Source organism: Barbatula barbatula (assembly GCF_947034865.1).
Source record: "Barbatula barbatula genome assembly, chromosome: 1".
NCBI lineage: Eukaryota > Metazoa > Chordata > Actinopteri > Cypriniformes > Nemacheilidae > Barbatula > Barbatula barbatula.
The window spans coordinates 36,326,000-36,343,351 of record NC_136766.1 but is presented as its reverse complement, the minus strand read 5'-3'; the positions used below and the strand labels follow the sequence as shown (position 1 = coordinate 36,343,351).

Sequence of the window (17,352 nt, the reverse complement as noted above, 5' to 3'; positions counted from 1 at the left end):
TTCTTGTGTTTGTAAATCTTTACAAATGAAGGGAATCTGTGGGGCTAAAATTTAAGGGATCTTTTTGTATATTAATGGCTAATGGGAATTGGCCTGTATGTAGGGTTTCTGTGGGATGTTTCTCCCATCTAGTGTAGCTTGATGCACTTAGGCAACAAAATACATATGTTGTTATAATTGCTTCCAATGTTTCCTCATCTGTCAAGTCAAGTCAGCTTTATTTATATAGCGCTTTTTACAATTTTCATTGTTACAAAGCAGCTGTACAAGAAAACATTGACTATAAGTAAAACATAAAAGGTAATGGAAGTCAAAACACAGGTCAAATATCAGACACACAATAAATTCCTATATGCAGAGTTAATTAAATAAGACTATCAAATTCTAGCAGCCCCCCCGGCCAGGCAAACAGTGCAAAACAATATGCAAACGGTGGCGAGGAACCCAAAACTCCATTGGAGGAGAAAAAAAACCTCAGAGGGAGACCAGGCCTAACCAGGGGATTCCAGTTCCCCTCTGGCAAAAACTGCTGCCTCTGCACAAGCTCGACAGTGCTTGCACAACAAGGCAAAATAAAAAACAAAGTTAGATTTAAAATTATCATTGATAATCTAATAGCGACTGAAGTTTTGTAGAGTCGCCACGTCCTTCGTCCAGCATTTGTCAGGTCTGGGAATGGATTGCGCCCTGCCCGCTCCGGTAACCTTGGACTGCATCCTGCCCGCTACGGTAACCTTGGACTGCATCCTGCCCACTCCGGTAACCTTGGACTGCATCCTGCCCGCTCCGGTAACCTTGGACTGCGTCCTGCCCGCTCTGGTAACCTTGGAACAATGAGACAAGACTGGCTGAGAGTAGAGTACGGTTCTGCACTCTTTGATGCAACAAATGCATCAGTTGTTATTGGAAGTGTCCGGTTGATCTAACTAGTGCAGCCTAGATCTTTGAAATATATATATTATGATAGTCTAGTGTATGCAAGATTAAAAAGATGCGTCTTTAGTCTAGATTTAAACTGACAGAGTGTGTCTGCCTCCCGGACAGTGCAGAGAAGACTGTTCCAAAGTTTAGGCGCTAGATAGGAAAAGGATCTCCCGCCTGAAATTCTAGGTATTACCAACTGACCTGACACCTGAGAGCGTAGTGGACGTGATGGACTATAATACGTTAGAAGTTCTCTCAAGTACTGAGGAGCTAAACCATGCAAGGCTTTATAGGTAATAAGCAAGATTTTAAAGTTTATGCGATGCTTTATAGGTAACCAGTGCAAGGTTGACAGAACCGGGCTAATATGCTCATACTTTTTTGTACGCGTAAGAACTCGAGCTGCCGCATTTTGGACCAGTTGGAGTTTTTGTAATAGGCCTGCAGGGCAACCACCTAATAGTGCATTACAGTAATCTAGTCTTGATGTCATAAAGGCACGTACAAGCTTCTCTGCATCTGATGGTGACAGCATATGACGTAATTTAGATATATTTTTAAGATGGAAAAACGCAATTTTACAGGTGTTGGCAACCTGGTTCTCAAATGACAGAGTACTATCGAATATGAAGCCAAGATTCTTAGCTAAAGATGAGGGTTTTATGGAACATCCAACAATAGTTAAGCAGTATTCTTGGTTGTTACGTAGGGCGGTTTTCGGTCCGATAAGTAACACTTCAGTTTTGTCCGAGTTCAGTAATTAAAAAATTGCTACTCATCCATTTTTTTATATCGACTATGCATTCCACTATTCGATGGAATTGCTGTGTTTCATGAGGCTTCGAGGAAATATAAAGTTGCGTATCATCAGCATAACAGTGAAAGCTTACTCCGTGTCGCTTTATTATATCTCCTAGAGGTAGCATGTATAATGCGAAGAGCATAGGCCCTAAGATTGAGCCCTGTGGTACACCGTACTGGACGTGCGATTTGCGTGATACCTCATTATTTATTGCTACATATTGAAAACGGTCGCATAAATAAGATCTAAGCCATTCCAAAGCTATTTCCTTAATACCGACATCATTTTCGAGTCTATGTAGGAGCATGCTGTGGTCAATGGTGTCGAATGCAGCACTAAGATCTAGCAGCACCAATAAGGAGATACAACCTCGGTCGGACGCCATTAGCAGATCATTTGTAACTCTAATCAGAGCAGTCTCTGTACTGTGATGTGCTCTAAATCCAGACTGGAAATCTTCATTAATCTCATTCCTTTGGAGGAAGGAGCATATTTGAAATGAGACTACTTTTTCCAGAACTCTAGATAAGAAAGGTAGATTCGAAATAGGTCTGTAGTTAACTAGTTCTCCAGGGTCCAGATGGGGTTTTTTGACAAGGGGCCTTATAACAGCCACCTTATATGCTTTAGGCATATGTCCTAATGTCAGAGATGAGTTAATAATGCTAAGTAGAGGATCTATAATTTCTGGGAGCATCTCTTTCAGTAGATTTGTAGGTATAGGGTCTAACATGCATGAAGTTGATTTAGATGATCTAATGATTTTAGAGAGCTCATCGTGATCTATAGTAGAAAATAAACGTAATTTCTCCTTAGAGGCGCTGTAGTTAGTCGTTTGTTCAGCGGGATTCACTTCTGGTTGCATAGTTATAATTTTTTCTCTAATATCTTGGATTTTATTTGTGAAATAGTTCATAAAATCATCACTGCTATGCTGGTATACAAAATCAGAAGTCGCTGACGATTTATTTTTGGTTAATTTAGCCACTGTATCAAATAAAAACCTAGGGTTATGCTGGTTTTCTTCTATAAGTGATGAAAGGTAGGCAGATCTAGACGTTTTTAGGGCTTTCCTGTATTTTTTAATACTATCCTTCCAGGCAGTACGAAATACCTCCAATTTAGTTTTCTTAAAGTTGCGCTCCATTTTTCGTGCCACTTTCTTAAGAGCCTGAGTGAGTTCATTATTCCACGGTGTCGGTCTGTCATTTTTAATCTTCTTTAAGCGCAGAGGAGCAACTATGTCTAGCGTTTCCGAGAAGGTGGCATTAATATTTTCAATGGTAAAGTCAAGATCGTCAACGTTATTACTAATGCTAGAGATTTGAGACAATTCAGGCAAATTATCAAGAAACGCATCTTTTGTAGTTGAAGTTATTGTTCTACAATATTTGTAACTTGGAGTTTGATTTGCCACCATTGGGTAGTGAAGCAAGCATGATACCAGATAATGATCTGAGATGTCTTCGCTCTGCTGAAGGATTTTAACATCGACCACGTTTATACCGTAAGACAATATTAAATCTAAAGTATGATTACGAAGGTGAGTAGGTCCCGACACATGTTGACTAACGCCCATGGAGTTAAGAGTGTCTTTAAAAGCCATTCCTAAAGCATCTGTATCATTATCTACATGAATGTTAAAGTCACCAACAACAAGGACTCTGTCTGCAGCCAGTACTAGTTCTGATAAGAACCCACCAAATTCTTTAATAAAATCTGTGTGGTGCCCTGGAGGCCTATATACAATAGCCAGAATACATTTTCAAGATGTTTTGTCCTTAGTATTAGATATTGATGCATTAAGTACCATGACTTCAAAAGAATTTGTCCAAAGCGACTCATTAATGTAAATCTGTAAGTCGCTTTGGATAAAAGTGTCTGCCAAATGACTAAATGTAAATGTAAGCTCTGATCACTGAGTGGACCCCAGACCTCACTTCCATACAGTGCTATGGGCTGTATTATACTGTCAAAGATTTTACACCATATTTGAACAGGTAAATCAATATTTTGGATTCTTTTCTTAATGGCATACATAGCTCGTCAAGCTTTAACTGAGCGCATTTACTGCCATGCTGAAACGTCATGAAGTGGTGATGATCAGGCCAAGATAAGTGATTTGCATATTTGTGTTCCTGACATCTGGGCTTTGTTGGTCTTTTTGAGGTTCTGACAGTAATTCTCGAGCAGATCCAGGTCTTTCTGTAGTCCCTGTGGGGCGGGTGATCATCTGCATACAGCAAGAGCTTGATGTTCTTGTCCTGGAGAGTGAGTCCGGGGCTGGACTCATTAATGTGAATGTTAAAAAGTGCTTTGTAAAAAAAAAAAGAGATTCTTCCAGTGTCTTCTCTTTGTCTGTCTGTTTCTGTAGATAGATCAATGAATATGTTTCTCTCTCGTTCTTTATTTTTAAGACAAGTGTACAGACAGCAGAACAAAAGACAGAGTTACGTGTTATGTGATAGGGTTAGGCTAGTTATATTGGTACATCTACGTGCTGCTTTGAAATTGATAAGTAGTAGGACAGGGTTCTTTTAAACTGTTATGCGTTTAGCATATTTGCGTTTGGCCCCGGATGTTTTGCTGAGATTAAATTGGCAAACATTAGGCAGAACGTTACTACACCTCGATTATTGTGTTTTCTCATTAAACACAATCTGACTCCAGGCCTGATGACTATCATCTAGTAAACATATGCTAATTAATGAACGGATCTTCATGCCCGACGGAGCGCAAGCGTTCTTTAGGAAATGAGTTTCACGAGGTGACGGACAGAAGCAGCATCACTGGGGTCAAAGGTCACCCGGCCGACATCATCATGCGTAGGGATAATGAGCTCAGTGTGAGTATTTCTGTAGTGTTCTCTTACACTTTTACCAGTGGCTCGCACAACTTCTTTAGATCGAGCAATGTCCATCCAATCCATGCCACTGTATTTCTGCTGTTTCCGTCATACTACTCATTTCACAGATGTGATAATCTATCTTGAGATGACACATACAGGGTTTCGCTGATAATGAGAACACATTTCAGAGATTTAACGTAAACACAAAACACATGCAGATGACACACTTTCTGCCGTCCCACAAACTCAAGAGAATGAAACCTTCTCCAGTTCACACATCAGGCAGAAAACTCTTCATCTCGATCGATTAGACCTTCAGAAAGAAGACATGTAAATGCAGTCTGATATGTTTCCGTGGCATGATAATATCGTGTCATTTCAGCATCACATTTCCCAGATGATGTACAAGATTACAGGTTGTCATGCCGACGGCGTCCGTCAATGCCGAGACATTTTCCTGATGTCATTTCATGCCACAGCGGCTCAAGGCTTGATTGAGATTTTTCTTTCACTGTTTGTTTTGGAAACATAATGAGCGGCTGTGCTTCTGAATAGACGGCTGGAATTTTATAATCCCCGAACGCAATTTTACCACCGAGAAAACTAGAAATGTGTTCTCTTTCTTTTTCTGAAGATAATTAATAGGAAATTGTAGTTTGTTTTTGTTAATCCGTGTGTTTCGCCTGTCTTTGAAGGATTCAGACGGACGTTCAGACCGTGTTCTGCCTCGCTTGTTTTCGGCTGGTTTTGTTGAAATTAATGGTGTTCTGTGGGCTGCTAATTTTCTCACCTATTCATGTAAAATGCTCTTTGTTTGAAAGCTTTGAAAGTGAATGTGCGCCTTCAAGCGCTGAAGTTTTGCTTCTCCTCAGAGGCAAAACTTTCAGCTCGTTCGCACGTGGAAATCTTTCCTTCAAGTTCATTCTTAAATCCTGAATTTACAGAATCCGCTCAGGTCAGAGTTTATTTTTAGTTTCACAACAAGACTTTTTCACAAACTTGTTTTACTAAGAAAGAGATATTGAATGGTTGAAGTTATTTAATGGAATACATTTTAGGAGACATACTCCGGTGGCTTTTGGATGAATAGTAGGAGACTGAAAGCAGTGTTAGATTACACAAGCTGTCACTGAACGCACACAACTGAATCACACTGTCTTCACCTGCCAAACTGTAATCTGATTGGCTGTTCTTGTGCAACCATCAGTTGAACTCGGGTCGCCTGCAGCAGGATAAGTGTGTAGGCAAGGCAAGCCACGTTTTATATAACACATTTCATAAACAAGATAAATGCTTTGCATTAAATTATTGACAAAGGAAACATAAAATACACAATGCATAATGCATATAAACAGATTATTTAGAATTACAAATAAAACTTTAGAATTTAAAATACAATAAATAAATAAATAAAATTGATGCCAAGGTCATGGGTTAGACACCAGGGGATTGCTCATACTCCAATACAATCAATAGTATAATGTAATGTAAGTCGCTTTGGATAAAAGTTTCTGCCAAATGCATAAATGTAAAAATAAAAGTGCAGTTGATGTAAACCAGCACAGTGCTCAGGTTGTAGATGAACATGGATTTAATGGATTTAAAAATGGCTACTGTTGGTGAACATCTGATGTCTTCTGGAAGCAGATTCCAGCTACGGGTAACTGACTTGATCCCGATGAACTGAGAAGTCTGTTTAAGTTTATATTCAATAAGCATATATGAAAAGTGTTGAGGTCTATTGGGTGATTTGTAGACAATTAATAATACTTTAAAATTGATTATTCATGTAACTGGGGGCCAGTGTAGAGACCTGAGGATTGGAGTTATATGCTCAGATGTTTTGGTTCTGGTCAGAACCCTGGCAGCAGCGTTCTTTATGAGCTGCAGCTGTCTGATGGTCTTTTTGGGAAGACCTGTCTAACTGTTTAGGGTTAGACCCCTTTTTGGGACTAAGCTACATATCAGAGTAGGGATGGGAAGGCTTGATATTACCTTAGATATAGATACAACTAGTTTGCTTTGGTTTATCCAGTTATATTTATGAAGAATCAGACCCAAGCTTTATGTTTATAATATATTCACCAACCCAAGTCCTCAAATGTTTACAATGTACAAAAGAAAGAATAAGACAAAACACCCATCAATTACAGATTTCATCAAACAAACAAAACAAAGCGTGTGTATCCTCCCATTTTTCGCACGTGTAATCCAAACACTCTAGCACTCAGGGCAAAAGTTACAAAAGCACCCAAGACAAATTCAAATGTTAGCTCCAGCTAGTTCTTTCACCCGTGGAAGAACGCACAGGAATAACAAGGTAGATTGACTGTCCAAAAAGGAAACACATTCCTCAATCACATGACCTTATAATCAAAACAGAATAGCCACCGAAAGACATTGCTTCAATACGATACTTAATGTGTAGCCAGTGAAGGGTTGATAACATTGGGGTTATGTGATGGTATTTTCTGAACCTGGTTAGAACTCTGGCAGCTGCGTTCTGAACTAACTGTAGTTTGTTTATTGATGATGAAGGACAAACACTAAGTAGTGCATTACAGTAGTCAAGTCTTGAGGTCATAAATGCATAAATAAGCTTCTCCGCGTCAGCAACACACAGAATATTTCGTAACATGGCAACATTTCTTAGGTGGAAAAGGGCTGTTTTTGTGACATTTGAGATGTGATTTCGAAATGACAGGTTGCTGTCTAATATAACGTCTAGATCTTTTACTGTATTTGTTGGAGTAAGAGTACATCCTTCAACTTGCAGTTTATAATCAGAAATATTTGGTTTGCGTGTCTTTGGTCCGATAAGTAATATTTCTGTTTTATTAGAATTTAAAAGAAGGAAATTACAGGTCATCCAATGTTGTATATCTTTAATGCACTCTGCCAATTTGGATAGCTGGGAGGAATCATCTGGTCTTGATGAGATATATAGCTGAGTATCATCTGCATAGCAATGGAAGCTAATTCCATGTTTTTTAATAATGTTTCCGAGGGGCAGCATGTATATGGAGAACAGCACGGGTCCCAGAACCGATCCCTGAGGTAATCCATAATTTACTTGCGTTAGATTGGATGATTCCCCATTTAAATGAACCAATTGATGTCTGTCTGACAAGTAAGATCTAAACCACTGTAGTGCCTGTCCCTCAATACCGTTATAATTGTTTAAGCGATCTAGAAGTATGTTATGGTCTACGGTATCGAACGCAGCACTAAGGTCAAGCAGGACCAGGAGTGAGATGTTACCTTTATCTGATGCTATAAGCAGGTCGTTTGTAATTTTAACGAGCGCAGTTTCAGTGCTATGATGCGGTCTAAACCCTGACTGAAATTTTTCGTGCATGTTGTTATTTTTTAAGAAAGAGCACAACTGAGTGCACACTACTTTTTCTAGTATTTTAGACAGGTATGGGAGATTTGAAATCGGTCTATAGTTTCCTAGTTCATTTGGATCTAAGTTTGGTTTCTTGATTAGAGGCTTAATGACGGCCATCTGAAAGGGACCTGGGACATGGCCTAGATTAATTGACGAGTCAATTGCAACAGGTAGTAGCTTTTTTAATAATTTAGTTGGTATGGGGTCTAGTAAGCAAGTTGTAGGTTTAGAAATTGTGATAAGTTGAATTAAATCTTCCTGTTTTATAGGTGACAAACGCTGGAGCCTTTGTTTTGGAGTGATGGTTGGTGCTAATTCATAGGACAGATTTGGAGGTTGAGTTTTTACAATTTTGTCATGAATGTTTTCGATTTTCTCTGTAAAAAATTTCATGAATTCATTGCTACCGAGGTGCGACGGGATATCCAGGGCAGGTGGTGTCTGTTTATTTGTAAATTTAGCGACTGTGCTAAATAGAAACCTTGAATTGTTTTTGTTGGTTTCTATGAGGTTACGAAGGTGCTCAGCCTTTGCTGCTTTTAGTGCCTTTTTATAACAATTTGCACTCTCTTTCCACGCCATTTTAAAGACTTCTAATTGCGATTTTATCCATTTGCGCTCTAGTTTGCGAGTTTCTCTTTTAAGGGCGCGAGTGGTGTTATTGTACCATGGTGCAATATTTTTCTCATTAATCTTTTTTGACTTTGTAGGTGCAACAGCTTCTAATGTATTAGAGAAAATAGTACCCAATTTCCTGGTCATGACATCGAGCGATTCTTTATTTATTGGTATGGTTATTAAAGGAGTCAGATCTGGAAACTATCTTTAGTAGCGGAGGTGATTGTTCTACCCTGTCGATCACGAGTTAAAGGGCTGATTCCTGCTTTGAGCAATGTACATGTTATAAGATAGTGATCGGTGACATCGTCGCTTTGAGGCATAATATCTGTATTGGTTAGATCGGCTCCGTGAGATATAATCAGGTCTAGTGTATGATTAAATCGATGAGTGGGTCCTTTAATGTGTTGTATTACCCCAAAAGATTGTAGTAGTTCTGTAAACGCCAGTGCTAATGCATCGTTAGCGCTATCTACGTGGATATTAAAATCTCCGACAATTAGTATTTTATCAACGTTAACCAATAGGTCCGATAGGAAGTCCGCAAACTCTTTCAGAAAATCAGTATAGGGACCAGGGGGTCTATACACCGTAGCCAATGTAAAAGAAAGCAAAAGTTTTTTACTTTTGTAAGGAATAATTATGTTCAACGCAAGCACTTCAAATGATTTAAATTTATGCTCTGTTCTCTGAGTAACAGTAAGAAAGTTTCTAAATATTGTACTTGGTATAACTTGGTGGGGTACACTCATTTAGGCCGAAATATTCATTTGGTTTAAGCCAGGTCTCGGTAAGACAGAGTATATCAAAACTGTTGTCCGTGATCATTTCATTTACAATTACTGCATTTGAATTTAGTGATCTAATATTAAGTAGGCCGAACTTAATAAATTGGTTTTGGTTGTTTATTACATTGTCTTCAGGTTTAATCATGATCAGATTTTTTCTCTGACTTTTGCCAAAATTTTTACTTTGTAGTATTATTCGGGGGACACATATAGTCTCTATATATTTGGAAGCAGTAACATTTATAGCAGTTGAGGCGCACATACTATGGTTAAAGGTTTGACTTACCTGAGGGAGACATAGTCAACCGGTGAGTAGCGCCTTCGAGATGTTGTCGGACAGGAGAGCCGCTCCGATGCTGCTGGGGTGCAGGCCGTCGGGGCGGAAGAGCCTAGGTCGCTCCCAGAACAGATCAAAATTATTTACAAGCACGACAGCTTCGACATTAGCGTTGTCCTTCAGGATTGCAGGTACCTGCGCAGACACATCAAGAACACGAACGCCGGGAAAACAGTGAGTGCGCACCTTAACTTTAGTAGATGTAGCGCGTATGTTCCGGACGATGGAGTCTCCGATGATCACAGCGTTGCATTCGGTCTCACAGAGGCCGGCAAAGCGGTTCCTGGTGTGGATCTCGAAGACCGGTGGCGGCAGCTGAGTCATCTCACCGGTCCTGGCTAGCGCCTTTCGCCGTTGGTGTGCCGGTGCGGGGGTGAAGTTCATTTGGGCTGGTCGTGTTCTCGTAGCCTGGGCTCTGTGCAGAGAAACACGCGGAGTAGAAGTGGAAGAAGTATTATAATCGCGATGAAAACTTACAGCGGATTTGCGAGCTTCAGCACGGGGTGTTTCCAGCGCCGTTATACGTTCTCGCAGCCGTGTTTGCTTCTCAAGTAAATCCTGGATCTGCTTCTCCACAGCCTCCAATTCCGACTGAAGCGCAAGCGTTTCCTCATCTGCACTCAAAGGTACAAACACGTCTGAAGCATTAGCATTAGCCATTAGTGATGTAATAATGAGAACAGCGAGTTAAGTAGTATGCAGGCTGGTAATGCTAATAGCCTAAGGGCTGACACAGAATGATCCGATACAAATAATTTATCATTACGTTTAACAACGATATTTGTTTATGCTATACTTAAGGATAGGTTTCACTCTCGCTTAATAACAATTTAAGACACAATTCTTCAAGATGTAACAAGAATTATTAGATTTGAAAGAGCTCCCGCTCAAACCTTATCTAACAAATTATTGAATTTAAGATAAATGAGATTTAAGTATTTGGCTTTTCTGTCTTACAGATAAGGAAAAGTATTTGCAGTACAAAAATGACAAAATGTAAACAATACAATAAACAACGGAAATATCGATCTGTGTCTGATATAATTTCACACAGTCAATGTCCTTTCAAATGTACTGATGAATTGCACTTAAAGAAATAAACCTCTTTGAACACAGTTCAAAAATAATCAGTTCAATGAATTCAAACATCAATTCACATCAACATTGAGAATAAGGAACAAAAAGTAATACTCCTCTTTTAAACGTGGGATCTCAAAGACAGTTCACCACCACGCGTGAGTCGAAGCGTATTTGAATCCTTTTGTCACAAGTTTGCCCACTGTCCAATGAATTGTGATTTACTCATTCCAGTTCACGAGAGGAAAGTGTAATGCTGCTTACCGAAGTGTAGCACAAAATGTAAATAGTGTACATCACCACTTTAATTCCAGGATGAGGCGCTGAATGATGTCCCACAGATGGCAGGGTATCGTCTTAGCTCAATTTTCCTCCCCCAGCGATTGCCCTCGAGAACCTGACGACGTCACCTCGATCCTACAAGGCCACAATCCGAGCTGGCGCAGACCGCACTACTCCGACGAACGTATCACAACGACGAACGCATCATTGGAGACTCACACTCTAACATTTTAACAGACATTATAGCGCGTCCCTAGTGTTTTAAGTTCGTTTAAACCAATAAAACAAAAACTGGACAAAACAAAATGAAACACTGGAGTAATCAACTCCAGCAGCCTTAGCAACATCAAACTTATAAGCACTTTTCCCGGTCTCGCTCACAAAGACACAAAATTCACTCAATCACGTCAAATAACTCTCAAAGTTAACATCAGACGGTACCGATGTATATCGCGGGTCTAAACTGAGGTTTTTAACCGAAAACTACCCGAACATCACAGACGTCTTCAGCGAGCACGTTTTTCGTACGCCCGTTCTTCACCTTTCCCCGTGCACACAACATGGCGGTGCCCACGGCAAAAATCTAAATAAAAGTCTCGTATAAACAATTATTGTTGATACCCCTACACATGACTACTGAAACTGGTCAGGCTGCAAAAAGACACCAAGATTTTATACTTTACTTTGTGTCTAGTTAGATCTGGGTGTCTTCAGCATAGCTGTGCTAAGCAATTTGGTAATTTTTCATTATTTGGCCAAGTGGGAGCATATACAAATTGAACAGGAGCGGAGGGAGAATTGATTCCAGTGGAACACCACATGTCATCGGATTAAATGTTCAAATAGTAACTTCTCCCTTTATGGTATGACCCGAACCATTTATGGACCAGCCAATGTAGGAGTATGGTGTGATCTACCATGTCAAAGGCTGCACTGAGATCAAGTCATACCATAACTGATATCTTTGCTGAATCAGAATTTAATCGAATATCATTTATTATCTTTATGAGCACGGTCTCTGTGTTGTGATGCTGACGGAAACTAAGAATTGTCCAGGTAGCCATTTGAGTTTAAGAAGTTGATCTGCTGATTGAAGACAACCTTATCAATGATCTTGCCTTTAAATGGAAGATTTTAAATTGGTTTGTAGTTAGACAGTAAGATTTTGTTTTGATTGCTCTTTTTAAGTGAGCAGTTAGATCTACTTCTAAAAAATTCAACACTCTTTTGATGTGAGTGTATCAAGGCTGCATGTGGAGCCTTTAAGATGCTGTGTGATTTCCTCAATGGTTTTATGATCAATTGTCTGAAATTCAGATAAGATTATTAATTTCTTAGGTTGTTTTACTAAAGTCAGACTGACCATATGGGGACTACCATAGGAGTACCATATGGGGCTTTGCTGATTGCCATTCTGATATTATTGATCTTTTTAAGGAAATACGTTGCAAGCTCATTACATTTGCCAACAGACAGCATTTTCTTGGGAACTTGACTTGGGGGATTTGTTAAGTTGCAGCAGCAAACTGTTGTTTCTGTTGCAGTTAATAATGTTAGAGAAAAAAGACTGTCTAGCTTTGCCCAATTCGACATTGAGGGCATGCAGACTGTCTTTATAGATGTTATAGTGAACTTCAAGTTGTGTTTTTCACCATATAGGCTTTTCATGTCCTTTTTTATGTTTGTACTGCTGGTGTGTTTCTCCAGGGTGCTTTACGCCAGCCAATTATCGTCTTGACATTTACTGGAGCAATGGCATCAATAGCAGTTTTGCATTAAAGCTATCGAGAAAAACATCAACAGAGTCTGCAGATATACTTGCTGACAAAAACATTACATTCATAAATAGCTCACTGGTGTTCTCATTGATGAACCTCTTTTTTACAGAGACGGGCCTATCTTCAGTGGCAGGACAGATCGATGTATAAAAGAAAATACAGGAATGATCAGACAGCAATACATCTCTAACAGAGGTGGAAGAAATGTTTAGATCTTAGCTAAATGGTTTAGCCCCTACCAACATAACAGAGCTTCTATCACACTACAACCCATCACGCTCTCTAAGATCTCAAAACTCAGGACTTTTGATAACACCTAGAATAACTAAATCCACCAAAGGGGGTCGAGCTTTCTCATACGTAGCACCTAAACTCTGGAATAACCTTCCTGATAATATTCCAGGATCAGACACACTCGCCCAATTTAAATCTAGATTAAAGACACATCTTTACAGCCAAGCATTCACTTAATGCAAAATATGATAAATAAAGCATTTGTGTTTGTTGCGGCTATCAAAGCAGGTACCCAATTCATATCAGTTACCAGTTTTGTGCTGTTGGGGATGTTGGGATCTCTAAAGGGTGGGCAAGCTGGACCCAGAGACTTTGGTGGTTGTGGGCCCCGTCGTTTTTTAGTTGAAACTTGTGGACTTGCGGCAATAGAGTGGGAGAGCTTGGTTCCAGCAAACACTGTTTTTTTCATTTTCTCTGAGAAGCTCAAAAGAGGTGATGTCGGAGAGAGTAGGTAGAGAGACGGACTGTGAATCTGGTGTTTCTGGGGGCTGAAGAATGTTATCTTATGTATTGAGTCTTCGTCACAGTCCTCATGTGATGTCACTGTGCAGGGTACTGCCTGAGTGGTGACCGTGAGCTGTGGTTGTTGTGGCTGAGTGGTGTTATCCAAGTGTCACTGCTCACTGTTAGTAGCTGCTTAAACCACGAGCCCCTCGCCACTTCATTCTTTATGAGCCCAGCTCCTTTTTTATCTACCTCAGCTTACTTAGTGCTCTGGTAATATCAATGGTTTGACATGTTTCAGGAGCTGCCTGAATCACAATTTACAATCAGAACATAAGCAAAGCTTGCATAGAATCACCAAAACACTGAAATGTTAGCAATGCTAATTCCAAACGCCAGTGATGGAATCTCAAAGTGTGATTTAAGTGCCCACCGCCCAGCTGAATGGGACATTTTCTTTGGTTTTTCCCCCAAATAAGACCTGTCAGTTACTACCTGAAGTGCAGTGCTCCACAGCTAAATGGCTTTTCCTCACGGAAGGTCTTCGTTCGGCAAAAATGAGCTAATAAAATATTTCAAATTCACATGTTATGTCCAGTTTTTTTCTCATGTGGAAAGTAGCCGTGTAATAGGTGGGATAATGTACCAGCAGCTGGCTGTTATCGCCAAATAAGCCCCTTCAGTGTGATACAAGACCCTCCAATTCACGTCGGCTCCTGATGACACAGTCATGGATTATTTCTGCCACAGCAACCGACCAGTGTCAAACGTGTCAAAAGTTAACAGAAACAACAATGATTATAACTTTATTCCATGAACCTTGCATACTTTGAATGAAGCGTTAAGTCTATCGTGATGAATTCTTATAGCAACCGTTGTAAAGAAGACAGCTTACTTCTTAGATCAGATGGCTTTGTGTTGTTTCCAGGCGCTCCATTAAAGAATACGACATGCACGTTTACTGGAAATCCTGTGAAATTCAACCAATCAGATGACGACTTTGAACGTGCTGAAGTGTTTCCAGAAAAGTGTGCCTTATGCATCAAACGTTTAGCCAACGGTCCGTGGACGTAACGTCTGAGGCTGAGACAAGGTGTCGGGTGGTTCTTGGCCTCCATGTCAAACATGAAAACCGTTTACCGCACGGCTACCTGTGGATTATTATTATCCCTTACGTAAATACAAAATGAATAGCAGTTAATAAGATTGATGTGGCTTGAATTTGATCAGAACATCATATTTGCATAATAAACATGCATGCACTGTACAGTACACTGAAACAACTCAAAAGTAATTTCATCTTGTCAACAGTTATATTGCTCAACATGATGATGATTTTTTTAATATCTGCACTTAAAATCAATTTAACCCTTTAAATATGTTCTGTATGTAATGATATTCAGTTATAGTCTACACACATGTATAGACAATAAACAACGGTATAAAGTACCAACAGTGATTAAACACCAATGCATATGAAATACATGTTGTATGCGTGTGTATGATCTTTCAGATATCCGGCTGCTCAGTCTTGAGAAACTCGCCCATCAGATCTCTCGACAGACATCACCTCGCGCACTCTGCAATCAAAGCCGCCCAATCAAGCTCACTCATTCCGCCTGTCACTCTGGCTCAGTTTCGCCTGATTGGACGGCTGTGAGCTTGTGTCGACGGGCACAAAGGATGCGGTGGTCCGGCAGAGACAGACGCCGCAGCAGGTATCTACACGTCTTTTAATTGTGCTCCCGACTGCGTGAAATCGACATTTTCTGTGGCTTTATGATGAGCTGTCATGCAGCTGATGACAGAGGGGGTGTGATGGGGGCGTGGCTTCACACCAGGGGTCTGGGGTAAAGTGCACATGACATTAGAAAAATGAGCAGCTATTATGTGGAAGGTGGACGCCTTCAGAAATACATTCAACAGACTGCTCTGAAACCAAGAGTGCTTTTAATGACAACTGTGACCAAGACAAACTGACTAAACATTCAACACACACACACTTATTCTGCTGGACTCAAAATCTTTTTATTAACCGTTGAACATTTGGAATATTGCTCTTCTTGTTTTCATGTCAAAATGTATTGATGTCACATCAAGCTGTTTCATATAAAACTTATAGATGCTTTAAAGGCACCCCAAATCATATTCTGCTTAGGGCCCAGTAAAGGCTTGGGCCGGCCCTGGTGACGTGTCCCCACCTCTTGCTATATTTCTCTCTTCTCATCGAATAATCGTTTAGGAAGTAAAAGTCCTCAGCTAAACATGAAACCAGTAAAACCATATCATAGTGGTGATATGTGGTTTATCTGTGAGGCTTTTCCCTGCAGGCTCTACGGCCAAACGAAGAGGTCAAATTATATTCAATAGTTAAATAAAATGCTGATGAATTATAATGTTTAATATGAAAAATACATATTATAAATGCACATCAACATGCTTAAGTCTTGAAATCACTGGCAGGAAGAGTTATTTTCACATGAATCTGACATCTCGTGTGTGTCATGGGCGAGTATTGACATTATCTCTCTCTCTCTCTCTCTCTCTGTGAGCGGTGTGTTTTGATGCTGGATTTGATAGATTTGTTTGTGGTCGTATTCATTTGCTGCGGATCAGAAAGTTGACGGGCCGTTAAATGAAAATTTGCCTTCAGACTTTGTCTGCCGCTGCTATTGTGCTGTTCTCACAGGATTACAAGAACACAACACGCTGCGCTCACACACCACAGTCTTTATGTTCTTGTGACACTTCACGTGTTTCAGCTTCGGCTTGAAATGTTCTGATAGTTTCTTGGCTTGTATTTTTACCTCTAACGCTTCTTTGTTATACAATACACAGTGACACACAGGCACAAATGTGCAGGTGTACACACTGACCCGAGTGTTGTGATGTGACAGTAATGGAGGAGCTGCGGCTGCAGGTAATTGAATTAAATGGAAATGCGTGTTGTCTGCGAGTAACGTCCTAGCCATTTAATTCAAATAAATTTGCTGCGGAACAGGCGGACAGACGCTGTCTACTTTACAAATAATAAAAACTCAAGCAAACTGGAGCAAAACAAAACTGAGGAAAGTCCAGAAGATTCATAAACAATCGCAAGCTCATAGCGTTTCGTGTTTAATTCGTTTCATGTTCACGTCGCACAAGGATTCTAAAATTCATGCTGAAGTAACATCCTGATCACACATGTTACCACAATAAAGTTGTTTAAATCAACGTGAGGTGAAACCCAATGACTTCAGTGTGTACCTGCTGATTTATATTATTGTGTTAAGTAGTAATATATTATTACTACCTAAAACCATCTCTTCTGTGAATACTTGACAGAAAAATGAAGAGAAAATATGTACACTAACCCTCTCTCTTCTCTCAACAGGGATTCTTAGCTAGTAACTTTGTATTAGCACCTATTGTATTATTGCTCCTGTGTGACATTGGAGAGAGCGGGGACGATAGTAACATAGTGATTTACTCAGAGCCCTGACTGCATTTGCATTCCAAGCTTTCACGTCACATCCAGCACACAACCTTTGACCTTGTCGCTGCTGAAGCTGTGTTTTTTTCTTATTAAAGTTTTGTTTCTCGTTTCATGTGTCACAGTTATGATCAATCTACAGGTGATTCAGTGCTGTAACACATCCTGAAGAGTTTTTCATTATAAAAGTAAATCAGGTTCCTTTGCTAATGTAATAAGATTCTGCTCTTATTGTTCAAAGTGTTAAAATGTTTTATAAGATGCACGTTTGACAAAACTGAAATTTAAAATGAC

The 17,352-nt window shown here is 39.9% G+C and overlaps 1 protein-coding gene across 1 annotated transcript; it reads right to left on the bottom strand.

Annotated features, from left to right (window-relative positions):
- Positions 1-202: 202 nt before the first annotated feature.
- LOC306900558 (uncharacterized protein) lies at positions 203-11,635 on the bottom strand. The gene is made up of 3 exons (XM_079467658.1): positions 9,895-11,635; positions 9,658-9,760; positions 203-824 (listed from the first exon to the last, which is right to left on the bottom strand). Exons 1-3 carry the CDS (start codon positions 10,366-10,368, stop codon positions 664-666), a joined length of 738 nt encoding a protein of 245 aa, XP_079323784.1. The 5' UTR covers positions 10,369-11,635; the 3' UTR covers positions 203-663.
- Between the last annotated feature and the right edge of the window lie 5,717 nt (positions 11,636-17,352).

Coding starts and splice junctions, on each gene's coding strand:
- LOC306900558 (XM_079467658.1), bottom strand. CDS start 10,368: ATGGCTAATGCTAATGCTTCAGACGTGTTTGTACCTTTGAGTGCAGAT. Junction 9,761..9,894: donor CTACATCTACTAAAGTTAAG/GTGCGCACTCAC, acceptor GGAGCGACCTAG/GCTCTTCCGCCCCGACGGCC. Junction 825..9,657: donor GTTGACTATGTCTCCCTCAG/GTAAGTCAAACC, acceptor CATTGTTCCAAG/GTTACCAGAGCGGGCAGGAC.